This window comes from Epinephelus moara, chromosome 5 (genome assembly GCF_006386435.1).
Source record: "Epinephelus moara isolate mb chromosome 5, YSFRI_EMoa_1.0, whole genome shotgun sequence".
In the NCBI taxonomy this organism is placed as follows: Eukaryota; Metazoa; Chordata; class Actinopteri; order Perciformes; family Serranidae; genus Epinephelus; species Epinephelus moara.
Window position 1 is genome coordinate 47,857,721 of NC_065510.1, and position 12,646 is coordinate 47,870,366.

General features: G+C 42.7%; 1 protein-coding gene across 1 annotated transcript in view; it reads right to left on the minus strand.

Moving 5' to 3' along the window:
* sclt1 (sodium channel and clathrin linker 1) overlaps positions 1-12,646 on the minus strand; it is a 149,611-nt gene that overhangs the window by 59,308 nt on the left and 77,657 nt on the right. Inside the window, exons 15-17 of the mRNA XM_050043338.1 lie at positions 6,675-6,766; positions 6,063-6,240; positions 5,790-5,888 (exon numbers count right to left, since the gene is read on the minus strand). Of these exons, the coding sequence (XP_049899295.1) occupies positions 5,790-5,888; positions 6,063-6,240; positions 6,675-6,766 (369 nt within the window). The remainder of the gene's footprint in view (positions 1-5,789; positions 5,889-6,062; positions 6,241-6,674; positions 6,767-12,646) is intronic.

The window sequence follows — 12,646 nt, forward strand, 5'->3', positions numbered from 1 at the left end:
TTGTGATTGGGAAATGCAAGTAGATTTAGGGGGAAAGCTTGTTGTTCCCCAGGAAATAGTTTGCACCAAGCAGAGGCCTGACATAGCGTTGTGGTCAGTGAGTCAACGGATAGTTTATTTCATTGAGCTGACAGTTCCTTGGGAAGACTCAGTAGAAGAAGCCTATGAAAGAAAAAAGCTTAGATATGCAGACTTAGGAGCAGAAGCTGAGCAGCGAGGATGGAAAACTAGGAATTGTCCAGTGGAAGTGGGGTGTAGGGGATTCATAGGATCAGCTGTCTCGCTCCTGAGGGAACTCGGAGTGCAAGGACAGAGTTTGAGGAAGACAGTGAAGGAAATGTCAGATGAAGCAGCCAGATCTAGCCAGTTTATCTATAAGAGAAGAAATAATGTCATTTGGGGGCCAGCAGGGGGAACTACTAAGCAGGGTACATAACTCCTTGAGATCAGGTGAAGAGATCCACCAATCGGTCCTCTCAGGAGAAAATCCAGGAAGAGGAAGGTTATTTAAGTGTGGGAGTGGCCTATTTGAATCCATTTTGTTTGAGACCATGCTGCAAGATGAGTGTGTTTGCTGATCCTGTAAGTGTATTTATCTCCTTTAACTTTTGTTTATATCGGGGTTATGCTATGTAGCGTGTGAAATAGAGTATGGCGAATGTGCCAGGAAAGGTAGTATCAGCACTGTCGCTACCTGGAGCTCGCATGTACGGAGCCTGGGTTTGTTGAAGGTGGCAGTGTTGTTTGGGCTGAGAAAGCCATGTGTAAGTATGGTAAAGGAGGCTGTTGGGTTGGTGCAGGGAGCAGTGAGATCTGGCATTAGGGGAGTGTCTCTGGGATGCCAGAGATCACTGTCTGGCCTCCTGGAGGTGTCGTGGGACTAATAGACGAAACACTGGTGAAAGGAGGTTCCCACCCGATGACCCCAAAGACATGTTAGTTATCACTGCTCACTGGTCTGTATAGTTAAGCCTTGCCATAATAGCTTATCATAGGGCTTAGGAGGTTCTTCACTGAGTGCTGATCCTTTCTCTAGAGCACAAACTTCTTGTGTTTATTTGAATGAATTAGATCTCAGTGCGGCATTTGACACAACTGACCATCAAATTCTGCTTCAGAGACTGGAACATTGGCCTAAAAGGTTCTGCACTAAGCTGGTTCAAATCTTATTTATCTGATCGTTTTCAGTTCGGTTATGTTCATGATGAATCATCTCTACGTACTAAAGTTTATTTTGGAGTTCCACAAGGTTCTGTTCTCGGACCAATTCTGTTCACTTTATATATGCTCCCCTTAGGTAACATCATTAGAAATCACTCTGTAAATTTCCATTGCTATGCGGATGATACACAGTTGCATTTATCGATAAAGCCAGGAGAAATGGATCAATTAACTAAACTTCAAAAATGCCTTAAAGACATAAAAACCTGGATGAGCTCCAATTTCCTGATGTTAAATTCAGACAAAACTGAAGTTATTGTTCTTGGCCCCAAACACCTCAGAAACTCTTTATCTGATGATATAGTTTCTCTGGATGGCCTAAGGCCCTGGGGCCCGGTTGGGCTCAGCCCGAAAAGACAACATGGAGTGGCAGGCAGGGACGGGGTCCCTGGCATGCCAATCTCTGGCGTCACGGACTGGCTTTTGGAACGTGGTATGTCACCTCTCTGGTGTGGAAGGAGCCGGAGCTTGTGCAGGAGGTGGAGCGGTACCAACTAGATATAGTTGGGCTCACCTCCATGCACAGCACTGGTTCTGGAACCAAACTCCTGGAGAGGGGCTGGACTCTCGCTTTTTCCGGAGTTGCTCAGGGTGAGAGGCGCCAGGCGTTTGTGGGGATACTCACAAGCCCCTGGCTGAGCGCAGCCGTGTCGGGGTTGTCCCCGGAGAACGAGAGGGTCGCCACGATGCGACTGCGGGTCGCAAAGAGAAAGTCTCTGACTGTTGTTTGTGCTTATGCACCGAACGGCAGTGTGGAGTACCCGGCCTTATTGGAGTCTCTTGGCGGCATCCTGCAAGGGGTGCCGGCTGGGGACTCCATAGTTCTCCTGGGGGACTTCAACGCTCATGTGGGCAATGACGGAGAAACCTGGAGAGGGGTGACTGGGAGGGACGGCCTGCCTGATCTGAACCCAAGCGGTGCTTTGTTGTTGGACTTATGTGCGAGTCATGGACTGGCGATAACGAACACCATGTTCAAACACAGGGAGGTTCATAAGTGTACCTGGTACCAGAACACCCTAAGCCAAAGATCAATGATCGATCTTGTGGTCATAACAGCAGATCTGCGGCCGTGTTTCTTGGACACTCAGGTGAAGAGAGGAGCAGAACTGTCAACTGATCACCACCTGGTGATGAGTTGGATCAGATGGCGGGGGAGGCTGCCGGACATACCTGGTAAACCCAAACGTGTAGTGAGGGTGAACTGGGAATGTCTGGCTGAGGACCCTGTCCGTGGGGTCTTCAACTCCCACCTCCGGGAGAATTTCCCGTGCATTCCGGGGGAGGGTGGGGACATGGAGTATGAGTGGGCCATGTTCAAAGCCTCCATTGTGGAGGCGGCTGCTAGGAGCTGTGGTCAGAAGGTTGCCGAAGAACCTGCTGGTGGACACTAGCGGTGAGGGGGGCAGTCAGGCTGAAGAAGGAGGCCTTTTGGGTCTGGCTGGCCAAGGGGTCTCCTGAAGCAGCAGACAGGTGACGGTTGGCCAGAAGGGCTGCAGCTGTGGTGGTCACTGAAGCGACCCACCACCCGCAGGGACAGAAATCAGGGTCGGGTTAGGGCTGCACAATTCTGGAAAAAATGAGAATCACTATTTTTTGGCTTATAATTGAGATCACGATTCTCTCACGATTTTTTTCAAGATAAAGATTTATTCCTTATACAAAAGGAAAAGAAACAAAAATTATGAATAAATAATAAAAAATATCATTAAATAACAAAACCTATGATTGTGCCTGATACAAGAGACACAAGGCACATAAACTCTGGTCAGCAGAGAGGGAACACTCCTGTTTTTAGCTTAAATGCAACAGCTGACAGCCTGACACTGACCGTAAAAACAATAAACTCTAGTCTCTTGTCTTCTCTTACAGCTTTTGAACAATTTTAACAATAATATCAATGTTGAACAATTTTTTTCTGAGGTAGGTATTCCAGGCCTGGAATTAAGTCATTTTTAGGGGCACCAAGGCCAAAACCAATGGCGCAATAACAATATGTGCTAATTACACTGAATGAAGACAAAACAATATATGTGTTGAAAAACAGTACTGAGTTTATTAAAACTGTAAACTGAACATTTGAATTTTCCACAAAATGCTGTGTGATAAATGTTATTAAAATTAAATTAAAATGTGAAAATTCATAATATTCATTGTTATAATAATGATAAAATAAAGTCTAAATGGACTAAGGAAGATCAAAATTAAACGTTTTAACACTATGCATTTGACAGGAGTATTCACCTAACATAGCCTACATATCTTTAATTATATAATTATTTATATGTCTCTATGTATACATTTGTATTGTATTATATGTATAAATTCTCTACAGAATCTTGTATGTTCTTTAATGTGTGTTCAATTTATTAAAAGAAAAATACAAAAAAAAGTTTTGGTGAACCCTGCAGCAAAGTGAACCCTCTTTCTCAGAGAGGATCTTTGCCTCCCAGTTTGTTCCTGGTGGCAGAGCAGAGTGAACCGTCTTTCTTCTCAAAGGATCTTTGTCCCATGAGAGCAGGCGCTGCTCTCCGTGTCCGCAGTGTAAACAACTTTCGCTGGCGATTTGACAGTCACTAGAAGCACATAATGACCCTTTGTAAAAGTTTCTGTGTGGTACCTGTGTTGCACATGAGCTAACGTTAGCGGCTAAGGACTGAGAGGCTGTCCGGTATGTGTGTGTGTGTGTGTGTGTGTGTGTGTGTGTGTCTGTCTGTCTGAGGAGTGTCAGTATGTTAACTTGTAAGGGGTCCTCACGTTGTCAGCTCTCTCCCGCTCTCGCTGCTTTCCAAACTGCCGGCCGGCTGTCGCTCTGCATCACGTGGTATAACGCTGCGTCGTTGGGAGCGCTTGTTTTCATGCAGATGATGTCCCGACTCCCGGCACGGGTGGGGCCAGCAGAATCAGCGTCATTGAAAAATTACATCGCATATGCATGAATCGAGATCATGATTTTATTACGATTAATCGTGCAGCCCTAGGGTGGAGTGCAAGAGGTTAAAGGCAAATAAAATATTGGGGATTTATGTAAAAATATACACAGAGACATATAAATAATTATACAATTAAAGATATGTAGGCTATGTTAGGTGAATACTCCTGTCAAATGCATGGTGTCCATTTAGACTTTATTTTATCATAACAATAACAATGAATATTATGAACTGTTCACGTTTTAATTTAATTTTAATAACATTTATCACACAGCATTTTGTGGAAAAGTCAAATGTTCAGTTTACATTTATAACCCCTCTAACTCCCCTCGGACGCCGGCGTCCGCGCTCCCTCCCTCCTCTGTTAAATGGTATCTCACAGGCGCACTACGTCATCAAACCATGTGATGTTTGGTATCACCGGATTCAGGACGCTCTCGGCTTCCTGAATCCAGCATCGTTTTTCTTTTATTCCTTATGGATTTCGCACCAGAGCAGCCTAAACACACGAAGTCCAAAATCTCGATGAGTGGTGACAAGCCATGTCATGCCATTTTTCGAGGGGAAAAGTTAAAGGATTACTTGCAATCTCATGTGGAGCAGTCAATGGACATGTAGCTGGTTTGTAAAAGGTAAGAGTCTCACTCCTACCACTATTTTTGGCTGAGATATACCTCCTAGAAAGTGGGATCACAACTTTCACGTTTCATATGGCTTTATTTGGTGATATTTTATGATCTCTCTGTGTCATAAACAACATCAGCTATCATAATCACACCTGATTTCAGGTTTAAGGTACGATGTTTGAAGCTGGCTGAGTGTTGTTTGATCACTGACAGTACTGTTTTGAAGCGGAGTGAGCGCTCTGTCTTTTGGAGCTCCAAACGGATCTTTTCATGGAAAAAACCCTGTAGAATGGTCATACTTTGAGCAATTTTCTTCAAACTTGAAACAAATGTTCATTGAAAGTGTGCCTACAGCCCCGGTGTCATTTACCTGCTCAGATGAAGCCACAGGCAGTTATTCATCCTGAAAATCATGTTTTATTTTATGTTAGGCAAAATCTTCAACTTTTTACTGACTTCAGAGGCCCATTACTCTGTCTCTGTATCACCTAGATTGTTTCTGACACGTTCACAAGGAACTTCAGGACCCTATTGAAATCGCGCTGTTTATTAGGGCCAGAGCAGGTCTCGACCTGCGAGGTCCCTATTGTTTTTCGAATGATTATTATTAGGGCCCGAGCGACGACGAAGTCGTCCGTGAGGACCCTATTGTAATCGCGCTGTTTATCATTATTATTATTATAAGGGCCCAAGCACCTAGCGGTGTGAGGACCCTATTGTGGCATTAGCTGCTTGGCACATCCGCAACAACAGAGAACAGGGCGTGCAGTTTAACTCAGAAAGCTTTTTAAGCAATGATGTAATACATTCGGGAGCTTAAAAGCACACTTTAATCACACAGAAAATTACATGGAGGCCATTTAGTAGAATCAGCTGTGATTCTAGGATATCTTTCAAATTTCAAAGCCTATTATAGACAGCATTATTCCTTGCAGTCTCCGTACGATTTCTACTTCTACAGATACAGCCCATCATATCTTGCTCAGGGGGCCATGCTGTAACTCCGTACCTCATTTCTGGTGCGGACTGCAGCATCCTGGATCAACTGTTTGACTGCCTCCTTTGTCTTCTCTAACTCTTGTGTCTTCTGTTTCTCTTTTAACAGGGCCTGAATGAGAGGGTAAAGACAGACACAGCTACAGTTGTCATGTTCTGAAGTGCTGAGGGGATGTGGAACATACAACTCAATAGATTGAGGGGAAGGCAATGCGTGTGAAAAAGTAAAAAAAATGGAAAGGAATAAAGACAGAAAGGAAGACACAAACGCAGTGACAGCAGTCACCTGGTCCTTCAGCAAAGCAGCCTCCTCAACCACCTGAACACTCTGTCGGACTTTAGCCAGGGCCTCATACTTCTCCTCTTCTAGGTTGGTAGAATGTGTCTGGAGTTCCCCCACCTTTATCTCCCACACAATTTGATCTCTGCGAACTGCCTCAGCTTCCTGAGATGCAGCTTTTAGTCTGACAAAAGGAGTAAGAGTAGGAGATATTTTTAAGAGTAAGTGGAGAAAAAGGATTAAGTAACAGCTGCAGGGGAAAAGACAGGGAATAGCTGCTTGGCTCTGCGACACTATTATTTTGATGTAAAATTCCATGACTTCCCAAAAGACTGAGACATTGCACTGCTTCCAAAAGTTCAATGTTCTGTCTGAAACTGGTTATTGTTGCTGGGCAACTGCCATATATTTTAAGACCATTTGAAAAACGTAATGTGGTGTAATCATGTCTGGTGACCTATTTGTAAAACATGCTAAAATTCTTAAAATTTTTATAACATTTTGTGTTGCACAACACTGCATACATTTCATAAATGATTGAAACTCTTCTACGTAAAGGGTAGGAAATATGGAAAAAAATGTAATTGCAATTAAAGGAGTGGTTTTACTTGTGCTCACCTGGCCCCCAGCTGGCTCAAGGCTGCCAGAAGCTGTTGAAGTCGCCTGTCTGCTGCATCCTCTCGGCCCTGAGCCTCTGCCACATCTTCCTCCTAAACACACACACACACACACACACACACACACACACTTTTCCTGATAAACTACATTAATTATTGAGAAAACAGTGGCCACTACAGCCCAAAGGCAAAAAAAGTATAAAACTAGAGATTGCCTTGAGATGAGATCACATTAGTTGCAACGCCAAATCAGTGTGTACAGTGCAACTGACAATGTTGGGAAGGTTTTTAAATGTAATAAGTAGTTACCCTGATAAATGGTATCATCGCCGATCACGTTATTTTTACAAAATCGGAATCGGTAATAAAAGATCGGAGGATTCAAAACAAAAAAAAAATGGCCAGGTTTTTCCCATTGTTGCCTCCACTTTCCAATGTATAAAGTGTGGCGACCCTGTATATTTTATAAATATATTTTTTTATAGGACAGTGGTTATCAGCTGATGGCTTGCTCACCTCCAGACACACCCTCCGGTGCTATCGGCCAGCTGAGCCCAGGTAGACCGGCCCCTACATTATGCCGCTCCTGGCAGTATGGCGAGAGACGCCGGCGAGTGAGAAATGAGCCAGAAATCCTCCACGTATTCAGCCTACCATGGCATTTTACACCGCTCAAAGTCCACGGAATAGGTGCGCTTCCCTGAGGAATATCATCCATCCGGCCACCGGCCTCACCTCAGATTCCCCGCCACGGATATCAAGGGATCGTACACAGCCTCCACGCCCGAAACAACGCCGGAGCGTTACGGCATTCACCCACGGTACCGTAAGTTGGCAAAAGCCGGGGGTTACTTTTCATTTCAATCAATCAATCAATCAATCAATCAGTCAATCAATTTTATTTATAAAGCCCAATATCACAAATCACAATTGCCTCACAGGGCTTTACAGCATATGACATCCCTCTGTCCTTAGGACCCTCGCAGCGGATAAGGAAAAACTCCCCCCAAAAAACCCTTTAATGGGGTATAAAAACAGTAGAAACCTCAGGAAGAGCAACTGAGGAGGGATCCCTCTTCCAGGACAGACAGACGTGCAATAGATGTCGTACAGAACAGATCAACATAATAAATTAACAGTAATACGTATGACACAGTGATGTGTATATTGATTTCTTGAGCCAAATTGTTTACATAAAGGGCAAATAAAGTCGGGGAGAGAACATCTCCTTGCTTAACTCCAAATGGAGTAGGAAACCAGTCAATTCTAAGATTATTTACCTGAATACAAGCGACTGGGTCCTTATATAGAGATTTAATTGCACTATATAATTTACCACCAATACCAGAAGATATCAGTTTATATTCCAAAAGGTCTCTATTTATCCAATCAAAGGCTTTTTTAAAGTTGACAAAACAAACAAAAGTCTCTTTATGCTCCTGTAATCTTGCTCTCACAATAGAAGATAAAACATAAATATGGTCAATACATGCCCTGTTTTCCCTGAAGTCATTTTGCTCATCCACCATCACACCTTGAGACTCAGAACACCTGAATATAACTTGTAGACTGTACTAATTAGACTGACACCTCTGTAATTTAAAGGAAATCGTGGGTCCGCTTTTGCAGATTTAGGAATAGGTTTGATTATAGATTTGTTCCACACTGATGGAATAATACTATCCTGGAAACACTTTTGAAACAAACCATGTAAAGTCCTAAGCATGCTGGGAGCTTTTAGGGCTTTGTTAGGAATCTCATCAACTCCTATAGCTTTATATAATTTAGCTTTATCAACAGCCTTCTGCACCTCCTCTAACGTCATGTTATCATTCAGTATATGGTCAGAGCAATGCACTGCATTGTTCATATCATTCTCCAACTCACCCTTCAGTCTACAAACTTCATTTAAGAAGTGATCATTAAATAATAGAGGATTATTGCCATCATACAGATTACGATAATCCCTTTCCTACTGTTCATCAAATCAATTTCAAAAGAAGATTCACCGTCTTCCTTTAAAATTTCAAGAGGAATAAGTGAACTCTTTTGAGGGCCAAGTTTATTTATTTCCATCCAGAATTGCTGTGGGTTTCTACTTTCTAGTTGTTCTAACTGAAGTGCTTGTCCTCTTCTGAAGCGTCTTTTGAAATACCTAAGCCTTCTATCAAAATTGAATTGACACTGTTTAAATTCATCTTTCAGATCCCTTTTCTTATGTTGCTCCTTACATTTAAGAAACATTTTTTCTGTTGAGCGCAATTTAGTCCATAATTCATTTAGCTCAGTATTCCAATATGGACGCTTCATTCGATGACACTTCCTCAAAACATGTTTTTTGAGTGTTCCATGCTTGTCCATCTCCTTATACAACAGCTCACAGAGACGATCATAACACTGGTCGATATAACCCTGTTTATTCTGACCACCTTCAAGCTGATGTAAAATCTCTAAGAGAACCTTACAGCACATTTCAGAGGATAGAAAATTAACAGGGAAATTTCTATTTTGTCTCTTAACCTTAAACTCAGTACATACACTTTGAGGATTATTAAGGAGATTCCCCATTTGAAATCTTAAACACAATATTGAGTGGTCTGGCAGTCTACTGCACTCATCAATCAGACTGAGAGCTTCATGTCCAACCCTCTCCACAAGATCAGAGGGAGTATAAACATTAAATTTAATACATGTATTAAGTTCAACACGGGGTGTCACAATATAATTCACTATAGCCTTTCCCCTGACAGAAAAAGAAGTAAAGTTATCATTCTCCGGATTCAACCTCCCATTAAGCACACAGCATTTTGAGTCCTTCAGGAATTCAATGAAGACACCCCCATGACTATTCACACCTGTATCCAATATCACTTCTTCAATATAATCTCCCAAGTCTGCGATGCAACTGTTAAAGTCCCCGCAGATATAGACAGAGTCTGCATCAGCAGAATAACTCAAAGCTATTAAATGACTAAAGAAAAGATCAGCGTTTCGACCCCATGTTGGCATTTCTGGTGATAAGTAGCAGGAAATTATAATAAAAGAATAATGTGACAATCGATGCTCAAAACATAAACAGAGGATTCCATCATATGATTTATCTGTTATGTTAACATCAAACTGGTCAAAAACCGTGTTCTTAAAAAAATACCAACACCACCAGAGGCTTTCACGGCTCTCCTGTGAGCAGTGCGATTATGACCAAACCACACAAATCCATCCATTTCTGGAGCATGGCAGGATAAATGAGTCTCATTTAAACAAATGAAGTCGGGTTCAAGCAAAGCAGTACTTTCCTGAGTTCACAGTTATTCAAAGTCCATCCATTAACATTCCATTGAACTAAGCGAAACTGTTCATTTACGGGCTGGGCATATTCACCTCAAACCGGCCTCACTCCTCTGGCTGTGTTTTCCGTAGGTGCCCGCTTCACCAATTGGCCATTCCTCGCCACATAAAAATCCTTCCTGGCAAGTGTCTCTCTGAGAAGAGTCCTAAAATTATAATCCAACAGCCGTTCTGTGTGCGATTTGGCGGATGAAACATAAACTCTCTGGTAGTGATCGTGGCTCTTCAGCTGTGCTTTTCTCCTGAGCACCGCCACTTTCTCTTGCACCAATCTGAGTTCAACTTTTACCATCCCCGGCGGGCGGCCTCTCGTGTGTATGCGCTCCACTGCGACTGGGTCGGGAACTGGGTCACACTGAAGGCCCTCACGCAGTAGATCTTTCACGAGCGCCATCAGATCTTCATTTTCCGCGTGTGGTAATTCCACTATGATTGGTGAGACATCTGGATCGAACACATATTTCTTGTGTACGACTTTCTCGGCTACTTTCAGTTATAGTTACGCATTACTTTATCCAAAAAGTAACTGGGTTAGTAACTGAATTACTGAACTATAAAAGTAACTAATTACCTGGAAAAGTAACTAGCCTTACTTTTTTATAAAATGCTCAAATATATCAAATTACTTGGACACCCCCCGGTTGAGAGAGACATGCTGACGTACTGCAATAAGCCTGTTGTGTCATTTCCGGTGTTTCTGCGATAGCGTCTCTGTGCTGCTCTAGCAAACTCCTACCAGCTTGCTTTCTGTTTTTCCTCACTTCAGTTGCTTAACATCTGCTTCACGTCTTAACCCACACTAGTTCTGTTTAAAGGGAAATTTCGGTTTATTTCAACCTGTCTCCTATCGTCCTAAATTTGTTTCAAGTGACTAGTGACCTAAAAGTAATAGTTTGCATGTTAGCCGTTAGCCTAGATACAGCCGGGGCGCATAGTAGCGTCAGACCTGTTAAAACGTAAGTGAACGGGCATACTTCAAGTGCAAAGTTAGTCCACTAAACAAGCTTTTTTTCCACAAAGAAGACCGCCTCATATTGTTAGGATAAATGTCAGAGAACATATAGAAAATGACATGTAAACGTGTTGTCTTACCTTACCGGTGTGGTGCCAAGTTTGTTTACATTTAGCTCTGCTTTCCAAAGCGCTTGCTCTTGCTCGGTGTGCCAGGTATTCAGTTATGCCTCTGTCTCCTTTAGCGACAGTGGTATTTGTAACAAGTGTAGTTTATTTGCTGCGTTGGAGGCGAGGCTTAGTGAATTGGAAGCGCGGCTCCGCACCATGGAAAATTACTCAGTAGCTGCGGTAGTTAGCCAGCCCCCTGTAGCTGGCGTGGAGCCACTTAGCATAGCCTCTGCTAGCAGTCCCCCAGTAACCCCCGTGCAGCCGGGAGGCTGGGTAACTGTCCGGGAGAAGCGTAGTACCAAGCTGAAGCCCACAGTTCATGTTTCCAACCATTTTTCCCCACTCAGCGACACACCCGCTGAGGACAAAACTCTGATCATTGGCAGCTCTATTTTCCTCCTCAGCTGCTCTTCTGTCTGTCCCTAATTTCAAACTGACCACTATTTATTATTATTATTATTATTATTATTATTATTATTTTGAGAAACGTGAAGTTAGCAACACCGGCAGCCATAGTCAGATGTATCGTGGTGGTGGTGTCCAGCAAATGATGTGAGTTTTGTTAATCATTGGCAGACTTTCTGGGGAAAACCTGGTCTGATTAGGAGAGACAGCATTCATCCCACTTTGGATGGAGCTGCTCTCATCTCTAGGAACCTGGCCAGTTTTATTAGTAATTCAAAACCCTGACAACCCAGAGTTGAGACCAGGAATCAGAGTCGTAGTCCTACACACTTCTCTGAGCTTCTAGCGCAGTTAACCACCCATAGTTTTATACAGACGGTGTCTGTCCCATGACCACCTAAATTATCTAAACCTAAAATTAAACGAAGAGGAGTTGTGCATAACAACCTCATAAAAATTAAAACCTCTTCTGTGACAGAAACACAAAACAGGAGAATTAAATACAGACGGTTAAATATCAGGTCTCTAACATCTAAAGCAGTGTTAGTAAACAAATTAATATCAGATAATCATATTGATTTACTAAGCCTCACTGAAACCTGGCTGTGTCAACATGAATATGTCAGTCTAAATGAATCCACTCCTCCCAGTCATAATAATACTCACATTGCTCGAGGCAGCGGCCAAGGAGGGGGAGTTGCAGCCATTTTTAACTCTAGTCTGTTAATCGGCCCTAAACCTAAGTTAGATTATAATTCATTTGAAAGCCTTGTTCTCAGTCTTTTACATCAGACCTGGAAAACCTTGCAGCCACTTTTATTTGTTATAGTAAACCGTGCTCCTGGCCCGTATTCTGAATTTGTATCTGAATTATTATTAGGGTCTATTGTAATCCTAGGTACTCTTCTTCTTCTTCTTTCTTTCTTCTTCCGAGGAAATCATACTTCCCATGGGTGAAAACTCACCAAACTTTGCACAAAGGTCCAGTCTCATGCCAGATATCCTCAGCTGTAAACTCAAGCCAATAGTCCTGATGGTGGCACTACAGCAAGCGTCTAAAGTTCAAAACTTTGAAAATTCATAACAAATCAACCATAC